The sequence below is a fragment of the Phyllostomus hastatus genome, unplaced genomic scaffold (assembly GCF_019186645.2).
Source record: "Phyllostomus hastatus isolate PE091 unplaced genomic scaffold, TTU_PhHast_1.1 phas_contig_64, whole genome shotgun sequence".
In the NCBI taxonomy this organism is placed as follows: domain Eukaryota; kingdom Metazoa; phylum Chordata; class Mammalia; order Chiroptera; family Phyllostomidae; genus Phyllostomus; species Phyllostomus hastatus.
Window position 1 is genome coordinate 2,815,368 of NW_025333928.1, and position 17,515 is coordinate 2,832,882.

The 17,515-nt window shown below is 35.0% G+C and overlaps 1 protein-coding gene across 1 annotated transcript in view; it reads left to right on the forward strand.

Annotated features, from left to right (window-relative positions):
- Positions 1–17,515, forward strand: part of LOC123825428 (phospholipid-transporting ATPase ABCA3-like) — a 137,546-nt gene that overhangs the window by 12,354 nt on the left and 107,677 nt on the right. Inside the window, 3 exon segments of the mRNA XM_045848812.1 lie at positions 1,920–2,030; positions 3,230–3,347; positions 14,954–15,127. Coding sequence (XP_045704768.1) covers positions 1,920–2,030; positions 3,230–3,347; positions 14,954–15,127 — 403 coding nt within the window.

Here is a 17,515-nt window from a genome sequence, read left to right on the forward strand (position 1 = left end):
ATTGGAGGTAGAAATTACACCCAGTAGCAGCAAATTACATCCCAGTAGCAACAAATCTAGAACAGAAAGTGATATAACTTAACCAATTTTACAAGCTGGCAGAATTTCAGAGGCAAACTGTCTCTGGGAAGCAACAGAAGGGAAAAACCTGAAGGCAAGGAAGGAGATAGAATAGTCACTAGGGAATCTGTAATCTTTAGTACCTAGAGTAACAGGGAATTCAAACAAAACTCAACTCCTGACTAAATAAACACAAATCCCTATACTTTGGGCCTATTTATCTTGATATCTACTACCCTAGATAACATGTCTGGCTTTCAACAAATAATTACAAGGCACACCAAAAATTAAAAAGCAGACACCATCTAAAGAGGTATATTAGTCATCAGAACCAGACTCAGATAAGACACAGATGAGTATCAGACAAGTAATTTTAAATTACTATGATTAGTGATTTAAAGGCTCTAAAGGGAAAGGTATACATGTCCAGGATCCTCAAGACCACCACCATTTTCTGAAATTCAGTAGGATTCATGGGACTCAGCATATAGTTATACTCACAGCTGGAATTTATTATAGTGGTATAGTAAATATCCGTAGCTGGGTCATGAGAGAAAATGACATAGACAAAGCCTGGAGGAATTTTCCTGCAGACTTCCTCAAGTAACCTCACAAGAGGTCACACAGAGCATACTCTTACACCAGCAATGAAAATCCAGCAACAAGTTTGTGATGTTCTTGTCCAGGGAAGTCCACTAGACACTTAGTATACGAAGTTTTGATTGGGGACTGGTCATATAGGCACCCTTTGCCCAACATGTGCCAACATTTCAAACTCCTAATAAGGAGGTCTGAATACATTTGTCTGTACAAATGGTTTAGGCACAGTCATCCACCTAACATTTAGGGAAAATTTTTGTAAGTTTAGGGTACAACTAACAGCTACGTTCCCATATTTCAGCCAAGGACCCACCTTGAAAACATGACTTCCTAATAGTCTCAAGCCTTCTTTGTTACCTCTTTTCTGCACAGTAGATAATATGAAAGATTAGATAGGTAATGCTATCAGACAGCAAAACTATAAGAAGTTAAAGGAAATTGCTAGAAATAAAAAACATGCTAACAAAAATGAAAAGTGCTTTTGATAGACTCATCAGCAGACTTGACCTTGATAAGGAAAGAATCAGAGAATTGAATACAAGACAGATGAAATTACACAAACTGAAATGCAAAGAGAAGACAAAATGTAAAAATCCAGAAAAAAAGCATCCAAAAGTGGTAGGACAATATCAAATGGTATAACAAGTACATACTTGGAAAATATATGAGAGAAGAGAGCTAAAGAAATAATGGCAGATAATTTTTCCAAAATTAATGATAGATATCAACCACAGATTCAAGAAGCTCAGAGAACACAAAGCAGGATAAATGTAACCCACAAAGACACACAGCTAGACATATTATATTCAAACTGCTGAAAACCAAAGACAAAGAGAAAATCTTGAAAGCAATGGGGTGGGTGGGGAGGCCACATTGGCTATAAAGCTCAAGCATAAGAAGTACAACTGACTTCTAACTTATAATTGGATTTTTTAAAACATAGATATATTTCTCTAATACTCCTGAAAGTAGAGTAAAATATTAAAGAGATCTTGATATTTCAAAGTTTAATTTGAAATGCTTTTCATTTTTGTCCAATACTAGGTATAATATTAAAAAAGATCTCTGACTCAGGGGAAATATATTTTAATGTCAATACATTTCTTATTAATGTATAATTTTGATCAAAACAATTGACTTTCTGAGAATTGATTTTCCTCATTCACAAAATAGAGATGATATTGCCTATTTATATAGGTTTAAATAGGAATGAATTACTGATATATTGTAATATTTGATTTGTGCTAACTTTCCTACAGGAGTACCAACTCATAATTGGACTTAGAAACTGGATGATCTGGGCTTCCTATTTCTTCACAGTCTTCTTTTTTTATATGATTATTATCACTTTGATATGTGTGTTATTCTTTGCCAAGGCAAGTGTCTAATTTTGTGCAGTCCAGAAATTTAATTAGTCACATATGTAATTTTAAGTTTTTAGTAGTCACTATAAATTTTAATGAGTAAAAAGAACAAGTAAAATTATTTTTATAATATATTTAATTTAATTCAACATATATACAAAATATTTCAACATGCAACCAATTTGAAAATTAAAATATTTTACATTCTTTTTTATTTCTATTTTTTAGTGAAATAGCATCTATTTTATACCTTATTATTTTGTGGGTCAGGAATTTGAGCAGGCTCCGCAGAATGATTTCTTTGCTCTATGTAGTGTTGAGGAGAATCACTTAGTGGAATTCAGTTAGTGGCTGTATTTGCCAGACAAGTCCCATATGGCTTCACCCAGATGGCTGTGCCTTGGCAGGCATGTCTGAAAGGCTAGGCTAAGCTGGGTCTCTCTTTCCACATGGTCTCAGGGCCTCTCCATGGGTTCTTTCTATCAGACCATGTGAAGACATGGTATCTCATCACTACTAACTACAGAGTGCACCCAGATTCCAGGGGATGAATAAATAGACTCTACATCTTGATGGGGGAAGGTGAGTTGAGAAATATGGAGAACATGAACTCCATAAACCTACGGACTTTGTCTGTGTTGTTCAATGCTGTAACTACTTTCTTTCTGTACTAAGTCTTCAAACTGCAGTTTATGTTTTCTACTTAAAACACATCCCAATCCATATGTAGTATTTTCATCAGAAATACTTAATATGTATTTGACACTATTTTTATATAAATTAAAATAACTAAAAATAAATGATAATAAAAATTCAGTTCTTCAGTCACACTACTTTTCAAGTGCTCAGTAGCTACATGTGGTTGTCTACTGTATTAGACATCTTAGTTCTCATTGATTGCAGCCTGCTGCATCTAACCTTTGAGAGGGATAAAGTAATCCCTCTCAAGTATTGGCTAACTGTTCTCAGGTTGTCAGGAAGAGGAAATGTGGCTTATATTATCGACACTATGGAAACAATAGCCTGCTCAACCTCAGAAAAAAAACATAAATGCTTCCATAAGAAATAAGTTATTTAGTTAACTTTTCAACTCAATGAACTTCAGTCAATGAGCAGTGTGATCTGTTTCTTTAGGGCTATCATTTTCTCCATTTTCCCTTGTGTTTATGGCATGCCTTATATTATGTCATATTGTTTTATTTTAGATTTCCAATGAACCAATCTTCCGCTACAGTGACTATAGTTGCATCTTTGTCTTTCTTGTATGTTATGCCATTGCTTCAATTTTCTTTGGCTTTATGGTTAGCACATTCTTCAGTAAAGGTAAGTTTAACAGTTCTCCTGTAATACAATTTCTGTTTGGGTGCTAAAAGGAGCACCCAAATATAGTCAAACATAGTCTTAGCTTGTATTCTATCATAGAAGATGAATTAAACATGAAATGGTTGAACAGGAGGTAAAGAGAACATTGAAAATTAATATGGCCTAATGTATATATTAAAAAGGGATATAAAATAAAATTGTGACCAGTTAGAACTTAGAATAACAAAAAAAATGGGAGATGTACTTACCTCTACTATCCAGTTACAACTGATGTTCAGTTTGGCTAAATATTATGGTCAGAAAAGACATAATGTTTAAAAATGATTACCTTTTACTCTAATGTTTGTGTTCCACTCCATTTTATAGTTAATGTTGTGTTGGAGACATGGATAGAGTTGAAAGTAGTGCTCGGTTCAAGTCAAAATGGATTTACAATTAAGTTTCTTAAGTATTCATTGTGAACCAATGTAAACTCTTGTTCTTCAATGTATGCAAGTGAGTAATGAATGCTTTGTTGAAGAGCTACTAAGAAACTACCTTTGCTTGAAAAAATAATAAAAAAATAAACAATGCTTTCTGCAGAAGTTGATTTCAAATCACTTCTGAAATCAAGTCAAGGGGAGGAGGTATTCATTCATTCATTCATTCATGCAGCATGTCCTTCGTGCACTTAACCATGTGGCAAGACTTGTACTGTATACATAAAAACAAAGGAAAATTGATTTTCTTTGTGAACTCACATAAGAAAATACGTTAGCCCTGGCTTGTGTGGCTCAGTGATTGAGTGCTGACCTGCAAATCAAAGGGTCACCAGTTCAATTCCCAGTCAGGGCACATGGCTGGGTTGCCAGCCAAGTCCTTAGTGGGGAGAGCATGAGAGGCAACCACACAGTGATGTTTCTCTCCCTCTTTTTCTTTCTCCCTCCCTTCCCCTCTAAAAAATAAATAAATAAAATATTTTTAAAAAAAATTTTTTAAGAAAAATATGTGACCAAATAACCACAGATTGGTCTATTAAAGATTTTGTAGATAATTCTCCAATAGCAATTTTAAGTCACTTCCCAAAAGATTAAGGAATATTTTTAGACAAGCATTAACCATTATACTTCCAATATTTTTCTCCTGTAACTGAACCATTAGAATATCATCCCTATTAAATTATTTTAGAGTATAACTATAGCTTTACAGTTAAGATTTTTAACTGTAAGGTAACTTAACTTTTAATATGTTATCACAAATATCATCATTTGATTGGTTTTCACAATTCACAATTGGTATTTGTAATTATGCAGAAAAGAATTGTGCTGGCTTGAGACTCTTATCCTTAGAAAGGCCTCTTAAAGATTGACCTTTGACTGCCATCTGGGAACTTAAGCTTTGGTAAGATTCCCATCACTCTCTAATAAGAGTGGCTCACTGTACCTAAACTGTGAAAATAATATGGTTTAAACTGAACACATGCTTTTCTTCTGGGAGTCTTGAACCTTGATATATGTTAGAAAGAGAATGCCTCTGCAACCAGCCCCCAACAAAAACCTTGGTCACTGAATCTCTAATGAGCATCTGGTCAACTTTTCACACAGGTCACAATTCATTGCTGGAGAAATTAAGCATAACCTGTGTGATTCCACTGAAAGAAAATACTAGGAACCTTATACCTGGTTTCCTCTAGGCTTTTCTTATGTTCCTTTTCCCTTTGCTGATTATGCTTTGCATCCTTCTGTTGTTATTACGGCATTGTTTTTTTTAACTAATCATAACTGTGAATATGACCATAGGCTAAATGCTGTGGTAGGCCAAGTCATTGAATGTTGGAGGACCCCCAAGAAAACAACTAGCATAATGAAATTTCAGATAAAGAAAAATAATGTGTTGAGCTAAAACAGGTGATGTATTAAAAAAAAAGTTATACTGCATGATAAACAGAAGATATTGTATTTATTTATTTCAAAAGGAAAAGAACTTTTAATTCTGGATGTATAATAAACTAAATAAATGGAATTACTCTCCCAACTAAAACAATTAAAATGTGGGATAATGACTTTTAAAACTTATTTTTATTGAAGATTTTAGCATCTATCAACAGTGATATTGGCCTATAATTTCCTTTCTTTGTTGTGGCTTTGTCTGGTTTTGGGATGAGGATGATGCTGGCTTTGTAAAAAGAGTTTGGGAGTCTTTGCTCTTCCTTAAATGTTTTGTAAAATTATCTTGTGAAATCATCTGGTCCAGGGCTTTTGTGTGATGGGAGTTTCTTGATTACTGCTTTGACTTCACCAGGTGTTATCAATCTGTTCAGGCTTTCTGCTTCTTCTTCATTCAGTTTTGGGAGATAATATTTTTCTAGAAATCTGTCCATTTCACCCAAGTTTTTAAGTTTCTTGGTATACAGTTCTTCATAGTAATTTCTTATAATCCTTTGTACCTTTGTGGTATCAGTTGTAATCTCTCCTCTTTCATTTCTGATTTTATTTGTATCCTCTCTATTTTTTTCTTGATGAGTCTGCTTAAAGGCTTGTTGATTTTGTTTGCCTTTTCAAAGAACCAGATCCTGGATTTATTGATCCTTTGGATTGTTCTTTTAGTCTCTATATCATTTAATCCTGCTCTGATCTTGGTTATTTCATTCCTACTCCTCATTCTGGGTTTTGTTTATTGTTCCTCCAGTTCTTGTGGATGTAGGATTAGGTTGTTTATTTGAAATGTTTCTGTCTTTTTTAGGTAGGCCTGTATCACTATGAACTTCTCTCTTAGGGTGGCCTTTGCTGTGTCCCATAAGTTTTGGACTGTTGTGTGTTCATTTTCATTTGTTTCCAGAAACATTTTGATTTCTTCCTTGATCTCATTATTTACCCATTCATTGTTAAATAGCATGTTATTAAATCTTCATGAATTTGAGTGTTTTTGAGTTTTGTCATTAGGATTGGTTTCTAGTTTCAGGCCTTTATGATGGGGTCTTGAGAAAATGCATGGTATGAGTTCAATTTTCTTGAAGTTGTTGAGGCTTGTTTTGTGTCCTATTATGTGGTCTCTCTTTGAAAATGCTCCATGTGCATTTGAAAAGAATGTGTATTTTGCCTCTTTGGGATAAAAGGTTCTATATATACCAGTTAAGTCTATTCGATCAAGGACATTTTCAATGCTGCAACATACTTACTGATATTTTATTTGAAAGGGTTATCCATTTTTGACAGTGGGGTGTTAATATCCCCCAGTATAACTGTGTTGCTGTCAATATCTTTCTTGAAATCCTCCAAGATTTTCCTTATATATTTGGGTGCTCCTATGTTGTGTGCATGTATGTTTATAATGTTTATGTCTTCTTGATGGATTCTTCCCTTGAGTATTATAAAGTGTCCCTCTGTGTCTCTTTTTATAGCCTTTGTTTTCATGTCTATTTTGTCTTACATAAGTATTGCTACACCAGCTTCTTTTTGCTGCCCATTTGCTTGAAGTATTTTTTTCCAACCCCTCACTGGTCATCTGTGTAGGTCTTTTGTTGTGTGGTGGGTCTCTTGTAGGCAGCATATGTGTGCGTCATGTTCCATTCTGCTACTCTATGTCTTCTGATTAGAGCTTTTAATCCATTTACCTGTAAAGTTATTACTGATAGGTACTTATTCATTGTCCCTCTTTCTACCTGTGTTCTGTCTCTCACTCTTTTCCTCTTCTTAAAGTGGTTGCTTTAGCAACCACATATCTTGCAGTGCTGGTTTGGTGGAGTTGTGTTCTTTTAGCCTACTTTTGTCTGAGAAACTACTTATTTCACCTTCCATGTTAATTGAGAGCCTTTCTGGGTAAACAGTCTTGGTTGAAGGCCTTTGCTTTACATCACTTGGAATATTTCTTTCCATTCTCTTCTGGCTTGTAGTGTTTCTGTTGAGAAATCAGTTGCTAACCTTATCAGAGCTCCCTTCTATGTTACTCCTTGTTTCTCCCTTGCTGCTTTTAAGATTCTCTCTTTGTCTTTAAAATTTGGTATTTTAGTTATGATGTGTCTTGGAGTAGGCTTCTGTGGGTTCCTCTTGATTGGGACCCTTGGTGCTTCTTGAACTTGCATGGCTTTTCCCATCTCAAGGTTTGGGAATTATCTGTTATTATTTTCTTAAACAGTGTTTCTGTGCCTCACTCATTTTCTTCTCCTTCTGATATACCTATGTTTTGAATTTTGTTGCATTTCATGTTGTCTTGCAGTTCCCTTAATCTGTCATCATATTTTTTTAGTTTTCTTTCATGCAGGTGCTTTACCTAGGTATTTGTTTTTACCTTGTCTTCTAGCTCAGTAATTTGATCCTCTGCTTCATCCAGACTACTTGTAATTTCTTCTAGTATATTTTTCATTTCAGATATTGTATTCTTCATTTCTTTCTGGTTCTTGTTTATAGTTTCTATTTCCTTTTTCATACTGTTATAGTTCCCATTCAGTTCCTTGTAGTTGTCTGTTGGTTCCTTGAACATCCTTATAACCATTCTTTTGAATTCTATATCTGATAGTTTGCTTGCCTTCATTTCACTTAGCTCTTTTAGTGGGGAGTCTTCCATTCCTTTCAATTGAGGGTTCTTTCTTTGTCTTCCCATTTTATGTGACTCTTTTTGTTTGATTCTACAATTCCAGATGCTCTGATTTGCCAGCTGTCTTCATAGGGTGCATTTGTGTGGTAGGAGTTCTGTGGGACTCAGTGGTGAGGTCTCTTTGATCTCCCTGTCTGGATGCTGTAGGGTTGCCCTTTCTTCCATTTGTGTGGGCTCCCTTGTTGTACTTGGGCTGTACTTGTTGGTAGCTCTTTTATTGGTGGGTTCTCCAATTCAGCAGGTTTACTGATATTTACAACTCCCACCTTGTCTTGTATGTGATCTGGGGGAGGGTGAAGGTGGAGTGGATTATGACAGTGGGGGAGTATTCTATGGGATAAAGTACTAACAAGTAGAGAACAGGTAGGAGTTCCTTTGGAGAAACCCAGCAATAACCATATTTCACCCAACTAGCCACTGTTTATGAAAGGTGAAAAAGATATTAGAATCTTATTAGAAGGAAAAAAGAATGTGAGCTGACTTTAGAAAGAAGAGCACTTATGTGAGGTTAGATGGTGAGATATAGTGAGAGTAAAGGATAGAAACTTGGCAGAATGTGTGAGAGAATAAAGTTAGCCACAAGTGTAATAAAGCTCAGTTAGATGGCAAAATGGACTAAGACCAGAGAAATATGCTCTGTGGGATTGGAAATAACAATAATATGATAAGAAATATATAATCTGAATAAAAAGAATAAAAAAAGACCAATAGTAGTGTATTATTGGAGTATGAGTGAAGTGAAAGAATAAAAATTAAAATAAATTATGAAAGGGTGATAATGAAAATCAATCAAACAATGAAATCAAACAAAACAAAAAAAACTAAATGGAAAGAAGGGAAATAAATAAGTTAAAATAACAAAAAAATACACATTCTGAAGGATGGTAAAGTGAAATTTATCTCAGCTCTTGGTGTTATCCTTCTTACTTCTTTCTGGATCTGCCTTTGGTGTTCTCACAGCTCCAGGTATTATTATCTTACATGTCCATATTTAAACTTCTCTACAAACTCTAGTTTCCCAACTTCATATCAGCTGGGATTCTGTTGGCTGTCCACTCCATTCTTTGGAAAATCAGCTGGGTGTCCCACTAGGTGCACAAGCAAGTGAGTTCAGTCCCACCTACCTTGCAGCCATCTTCCAGACACAAAGAATGAAATATTGTGCACTTGTCACCTGGGTACCAGCAAATGGATGGCAAAGTGGATGACAGATGCTTGAGGAGAGACTGAGGACAGAGGTTTTGAGGAGGAAAGCAGAGAGTTTGCCAGAGAAGCACCCAAGATCCCAGTGCTGGCTTATCACCTACACAGCAGCCAGAATGTCTATCATTAATAAATCAACAAACAACAAGTGCTGATGAGGATGTGGAGAAAAGGGAACCCTAGTGCACTGTTGGTGGGAATGCAGACTGATACAGCCACTGTAAAACAGTATGGAATTTCCTCAAAAGGTTAAAAATGGAACTGCCTTTTGAACCATGAATTCCACTGTAAAATATGACCAGAGACATTGAAATAAGAAACAAACTGACAGTAACCAGAGAGAAGGGGGGAGATGGGATAAGAGGGGAAAGGCCATCAAAGAACATGTAGGGAGGACACATGGACAAAACCAAAGGGGGTAGGTTCGAGGGTGGGATGGGAGTAAGGGATGGGGGGGCGGGGGTGCATGGTAAGGTGAAAATAGAGACAACTATACTTGAACAACAATAGAAAGAAGAGAATCCCAAGTCACTAATTTAAAAGAATTTATGCATGCCTATCTTCATAGCAGTACTATTTATAATAGCCAAATACTGGAAATACCCTAAGTGCCCACCAGTAGATGAGTATATCAAAAAACTGTGGTAAATTTACACAATGGAATAGTACACAGGAGAAAGAATAAAGGAATTCCCACATTTTCTAGATGGAATTAGAGAATATTATACTAAGTGAAATAAGGCAGTCAGTGAAAAACAAATACCATATGATCTCCCTTATAAGGGAAATGTAATATACAAAGTAAACTGATGAGCAGAATAGCACCAGAGTCATGGAAGCATGGAACAGACTGACAGTGGCCAACAGGGATGGTGAGGGGGATAATCAAAAATAAGGAGAAGGGGCTAGTCAAAGAACATGTATGAATGACCCATCAACATGGACAACATTGTGGGAATTGTCTGTGTAAGCAGGGGTTGGCTGGGCACAGGAGGGCAATGGGAGAAAATTGGGACAACTGTAATAGAACAACAATAACAAAAAAATAAATGCCATATGATTTCACTAATATGTGGAATTTAAAGAACAAAATAAATCAACAAACAAAATTTAAAGAGGCTTGTGCACATAGAGAACAGATTTATAGTGCTAAAGTGAATGGAGGATATAGGGCTGGTGTAAGGCAAGAAGATTAAGAAGTACAGATCGGTGAAAAAAAAAAACTACAGATTGGTAGTTACAAAATAGTCACATGAAGGTAAATTACAGCATACGGATTATAGTCAATAATATTGTACTATGTATGGTACCAGTAGCATACTGGAAATATTGAGGGGGACACATTGTAAAATATATGATTGTCTAATCACTGTTTTGTATGCTTGAAACTACTATAAAATAATATTGAATGTAAACTGTAATATAAGACCTGAAGCAATAAATTACATAGAAGAAATATAGATACTGAACTTATGGGCCTTTGTCCTATAGAAGATGATCTGAATTTGGTCCTAAAGGCAAGGGAAATAAATGCAACAAAAATGTGTGGATCTATATCAAACTAAAAAGCTTCTGCACAACAAAAGAAATTGCCCACAAAACAAAATGAAAACCAACTGAATGGGAGAAGATATTTGCAAAAGACAACTCCAACAAAGGGTTAATATCAAAAATATACAAAGAACTCATACTGCACAACACCAAAAAAAAAAAGCAACCCAGTTAAAAATTGGGTAGAGGACTTGAATAGACATTTGTCCCAAGTAGACATACAAATGGCCAACAGACATATGAAAAGATGCTCAACTTCACTAGCTATTAGGGAAATGCAAATAAAAACTGTGATGAAATACCATCTCACCTGTTAAAGAATGGTTATTATCAACAAGACATACAAGTAATAACAAATGCTGGAGAGGTTGTAGAGAAAAAGGATCCTTCATTCACTGCTGGTGAGAATTTCCATACTGGTAATTCTCTATGTACAGCTACTACAGAAAACAGCATGGAAGTTCCTCAAAAAATTAAGAATAGAACTACCATATAACCCAGTGATCCCTTTTCTGGATATCTACCTGAAAATTTTGAAAACATATTTGTAAAGATATATGTAGCCCTATGTTCACTGCACATTATTTATAGTGGCTAAAACATAGAAACAACCAAAGTGTCCTTAGATAGAGAATTGGATAAAGAAGATATGGTACAAATATACAATGGAATACTACTCAATCATAAGAAAAGATGAAATACTGACATTTTCAACGGCATGGATGGATCTTGAGAATGTCATGATAAGCAAAATAAATCAGACAAAAAAGTCAAGAACCATCGATTTTACTCATATGTGAGATATAAAACTGAAGGCAGCAAATTAAAATTTAAGAAAACAAACAAATTTAAACAAAAAAGAAAGGAAAAGAAAGCTTCCCAGACTGGGTCTGCTAAAAGAAAAGTACAGTCTCATGGCCAAAAAACTAAATAGTGTTGATAAATGTGTTGAAAATGGTGCATCTGGACCAGTAAAAAGAGTGAGAGAAAAAACAGACAAAGAAGAACCTACATCAAAACAGCAAAAAACTAAAAATGGTGCCAGAGACCAGTAGTTTAGTAAACAAAGTTTTTATTCATTTTAATTAGCTTTCATCAGTTTTTGTCTTTGGAAGCTTTTAAAAAGAAAAGTGAACTGGGTTCACTTCAATGTCCATTTGTAAGAAAGGACAATTTTTTATTGTTTAGCTTGTCTGTTTTTGATATCCAAATGAGATTTTTTTTGATGTACAGTTATATGTTATTTCAGATGATTCAAATATCAAAAGAAAGATTCTTGTACTAAATTGCTTTTGCAATATGAGAATGTATTAGTACAAACTAATAAAATATATACTATATATAAAGAGAAAAAAACAAAAACTCATAGACATCAGAGAGAAGGGAATGGGGGAGTAGTAGTAAAGGATAAAAGAGGTCAAATGTTTGGTGACAGAAGATGATTTGACTTTGGGTGGTAGGCACACAATACATACAGATTGTGTATCGTCAAACTGTACACTGAAACCTATATAATTTTATTAATCAGTGTTACCCCAATAAGTTAATCCATAAAAAGTAAATATAGGAAAGTGCCATTGTAAAGTTTTTTAAAGTGCCGGGTATGATCTGGCCAAAGGGCCTTGGATTAAAAGAGATTATGACCTGGGAAAAGATAGAGATTTATTTAGTCCTCTATGTGCATACCTAATACTTGAAAAGGAGTGATTGGCAGAGACTACCATGTCTCTCAATTAAACCAGCTATCTGGGACCTATCAGGGTCAAAAGTTCTGTGGAACACATTTATAAAAGTCCATCATTGTATATTTGAGAATTGAAATGTGTGCCTTGGTTACTATTAGTAATAAATGTAACTAAAGGTGGTAAGACCTCATAATGGTGGTCTTAGTGTATTGTAGAGAAATGTGATTTTGATTTATATTTTTAATATCTGGAAGCAAAATGATTCCCAGGGTTTTTCACCCTGAGGGGACAACTGTTAGATGACCCAACAGTTTGTAATGTGAATATGAGGCTATTTGTTGGCCAGAACATCAGTACTGAGATGATTCCCTGAAGTTTAGTCAAGGTTGTTGACCTTAGAGGTCTCTTTATCAGAGACATCTTGATTAAGGACTAGAAAGCAGAAACTCTACTGATCTCCACCATTTATGATGATGGCAATGCCATTTGTGCAGTCTGTGAATTCCTATTTGTGTACACTTATTTAAACCCAAGGGGATCCCCAAGTACTCAAGAAATCTGGAGGAAGGGTGATCTAGAAAGGACTGAGATCAGAGGAGACCACTTCCTTTTACAAGTGGAATATGCCAGAAGGCTCAGGTTTGTTCTCATTTTATATAAATGAGGCCTCAGTAGATGTGCCAAGCTCGTGGGGTGCTACTTCCATGACCCAAGGCATAATGGGTAGCTGGTTATAGACAGTCAAAATATCAGGGTTTATGAAAGCCTCTGTTTACAGTAGAGCCTGATATATGGCCAGTAATTGTTTTTGGTGTTTTTTTTTTGAAGATGTATAGCACAAAGTCAAGATGGGAAGTTTCTTGCATTAAAAGCCTTGGGCAATGTTTGGCCATTAAGGTAGTCCAGAGACAACAAGAGTCATGAGAACAGGTTGTCAAAACCTCCTATAGTGATCAAGTCTCATAGCACTAACATGATTGCTTACTGGTCTAATTTGGACAGATTTAAAGCCTTTTGTTAGAAGGTGCACCATTTAAGGCAGGCTTATTTGTAAGTAGCAGCACTAGTGAGATTAATTCAAATTTATAAATGGGGACTATATTGTCATGAAATGCAAAAAGGACTAAGAGACACTGGATTAGCATGTTTTACTGAGTGTGTCTAATTATTCTCCTTGGAAGAGATAACCTGCGCCTGTGGAGAAAGGCATATGCAGTTAAGATCTTGTCTGCAAAGTTTGTGCACATTGGCAAAGCTGTTGAGGTATAATTTTAAATGGATTGGTTATATTGAGCATTACTTCATGTGTTTACATACATTTTCTTTGGAGAAATGCTCATTCAAGTTCTTTGCCCATTTAAAATTGGGTTGATAGGGTTTTTTTGTGGTTGAGTTTGAGGAATTCTTTATATTTTCTGATTACTAATCCCTTTTGAGATATGTGAATTGCAGATATTTCCTCCCATTCTGTGGGTTGCCTTTTGACTTTTTGATAGTGTTCTTTTATGAACAAAAGTTTTTAATTTTGAGGAAGCACAGTTTGTCTGTTTTTGCCCTTGTTACTTTTGCCATTAGTGTCAGATCCAAGAAATCACTGCCAGAGCCAATATCATGAAGATTTTATCCTGTTTTCTCATCAAAGTTTTATAGTTTTAGAGTTTATGTTTAGGAATTTAATTCATTTTGAGTTAATTTTTATATATAGTGTTTCTTTTGCTTACATATAGCCACTTTCCCCAGTACTAGTTGTTAAAATTACTGATTTTTTCCCCATTTAAAGATGTTGGCATCCTTTTTGAAAATTATTTGATCATCTACATGTAAGCTTACTTCTGAATTCTTTATGCTATTCCATTACTCTGTGCCACACTGTTTGGTTGTTAAAGCTTTGTAGTGAATTTTGAAATCAGGAGGTGTGAATCCTCCAGTTTTCTTCATTTTTCAAGATTATTATGGTTATTTGGGGTCCCTTCAGATTTCATAGAAATTTTAGGATTGTTTTTTCATTTTCTCAGAAAAGGAGTTATTGTGGTATTGATAAGGGTTGCATTGAATCTGTAGATTACTTTGGGTGGCATTGTCATATTAACGGTATTGTCTTCCAATCCATGAACATATGATGTCTTTTTATTTATTTGGCTTCTTTAGGGTCTTACAGCAATATTTTGTGTTTTTAGTGTATAAATCTTTCACCTGCAAGGTTAGGATAATTCCTCAATATTTTATTACCCTGATGCTATTATAAGTGAAATTGTTCTGTTGTTTAGTTGTAATATTGATGTGGTTGTGGGAGGATGCAAATATGACATTTACCTATGCCACCAACTTGACTGAAAGTTCTAAATGACTCTGAATATTTATTACATGTGGTAAACATCTTATACATTAACACACAATATACATTAATTCATTTATTCAATACATATTTACTGAGCACATGCTATATAATAGACATTGGTGATACAAAAACCAACAAAAATAAGTCCCCTTCCTTTGTACAGCTTACACTCTATTCCTTTAATGTAATCTAAAAATTTCCTTTTAATTCATTATTTTGCATATTGTTTAAAACTGATTGCAATTTCTTATTTACAGCCCACTTGGCTGCTTCTGCTGGAAGCCTTCTATATTTTGCCAGTTTCTTTCCATTTAAATCCATTGCTCAAAACTATGGACAGATAACCCTCACTAACAAGGTGACTGCCTGTCTCAGCTCAAATGTTGCACTGGCACTGGGGATTAATCTTCTGTTCAAGTTGGAAATAAAAGGTAAGTGTTTGCCTTGAAAAATTTGCCCTTGCTATTTGATTCCTAGAAATGGGAAATAAGGCAGTATGAGTGAAACAGTGGGTGAGGAAGTAAAAAATGTAATAAAAATTATTTATCTCCAGATCTTTTTATTATAAAGGTGCTTATGTGAACTGTAAAATATCAGAAGTGCGAAAAATTGTTTTCATCTCTTCACAATAAACCCCCAGTTATGATCTCAAATAAATAATTTTAAACCTTCTAATGTACAACTTGCTGTATTTACCTAATGCTATATCTTAGATCTTTTCCCACATGGATATGTTCCTATTTTTCCACAAGGTTGTATAATATTCCATTGTGAAGAGGTACTATAATGAGCTAGTGCTCTATCAATGTACATTTAAGTGGTTTCCAATTTTTTGCTATACCCACAATAGTAAACATATACCATATTTTTTGAACTATAAGATACACTCCCCCCGCCAAAATTTGGGAGGAATAATGGTTGTTAATGCTGCTGTTGAGTTCTGTTTACATTTAAATTGGTGAAATATTATGTTATTTATGTTATTCAATATTTTACCATACTTTTTGCTTCAAAAATTTTTTTCCTATATTTCTCCTCTAAAAGGTGTGTTTTATGGCCTGAAAAATATGGTATTTCCTCACACAATATGCATACTAGTATAAATAAATTCCTAGATATAAAATGCTACCTTATAAGTTATTCATAACTTAATTTTAATTGTTATTATGATAACCTTCAAAAGAAAATCAATTTTTCTAATAGCACATGGGTTTTTCTACATCCTTTGCAATAATACATTTACTAATCTCATTTAGAAAAACAAATATAGCTTTTTTTATTTCCTATAACTAATTTTTAATTTTCCTCCAAACTACATATACTGGGCTGAAGAAAATAAATGTAATGTAAGTCTAACTCAGTGATTTATTTATGTTCTTCTGAATGAGTCAGTCTTTCAGACATCTCTCTTCTCCTTTTATTCTTTAAGATGATCATTTAAAAGATAACATGATATATGTGGGGATGGGAATTTATGAATCTCTTTTGGTTGGGTGAAAATGGGACCTCAAATCTATATGGTATTCTCTGGATCTTTTTCCTGGAGTACCTAGCCTGAGCGGAAGTGTAATTGTTTATTTTGGCTCATGTAACACAGTAAACTGGTACCTCATCTGTTAGAAATGTGATTCTGTCCACTTTCCTCATCTAGGTCTCTGCCACTGTCCAGCCCTTGCTAAGACTCTGGCCTTCACAGACACTTAGAAAGTTCTGCAAGTTCTGACTTTTAGCCATGAGGAGCCAGTAGCATCACTTCAGGCCCATTTATATAGCTGCCTAATTCTTTCAATACCAGTGCCACCATCTAGACACATAGTGGACTATTTCTACATGATCTCACCTGAATGATTCTCCAGGGATTCCCTGAAATGGGAAAACCTATGATCCATGTACCTGTTCTCTGTCCCTTTCACACTTACTGGGGGGAGGGTGGTATGCCTTATTTCTTTGTCTTTCTTTCTAGAATGGACTGACTGTCCAAAATAACATTTGAATTGTTAGCTTCCCTAACTTAATATAATCAAATGTGTCAATCTTTTACAAGAAATTCTTTCATACCCAGTGTCATAAATATAATAATCTTTTTAAAACCATTTTTCATTGTTCTATTAAGTTGTTCCAATTTTCCCCCCTTTGCCTTCCTCCACCCCTCACTCCCACAGTCAATTACCACACTGTTGTCCATGTCCATGGGTCATTCATGCATACTCTTTGACTAGTCCCTTCCCCTTATTACCACCATTATCTCCTTCCCACTTCCCCTCTGACTGCTGTCAGTCTGTTCCATGTTTCCATGTCTGTGGTTCTATTTTGTTCATTAGATTCCTATTATAGGTGAGATCATATAGTATTTGTCTTTCACCACCTGGTTTATTTTACTTGGCATAATATTCTCCAGTTCCATCCATGCTGCCACAAAAGGTAGGAGTTCCTTCTTTCATTCTGCTGCATAGTATTCCATTGTGTAAATGTACCACAGTTTTTTGACCCACTCTTCTACTGATGACTACTGAGGCTATTTCTAGCACTTGGCTATTATAAATAGCACCACTATGAACATAGGGGTGCATAAGTTCCTTTGAATTGGTGATCTGAGATTCTTAGGGTGTATTCCCAACAGCACAATAGCTGGGTCAAAAGGCAGTTCTGTTTTTAGTTTTCTGAAGAAATTCCATACTGTTTTCAAGAGTGGCTGCACCAGTCTGCATTCACTAGGGTTCCCTTTACTCTACATCCTCTCCAGCACTTGTTTGTTTCTTTGTTAATGATGGCTCTTCTGACAGTTATGAGGTGATATCTCAATGTGTTTTTAATTTGCA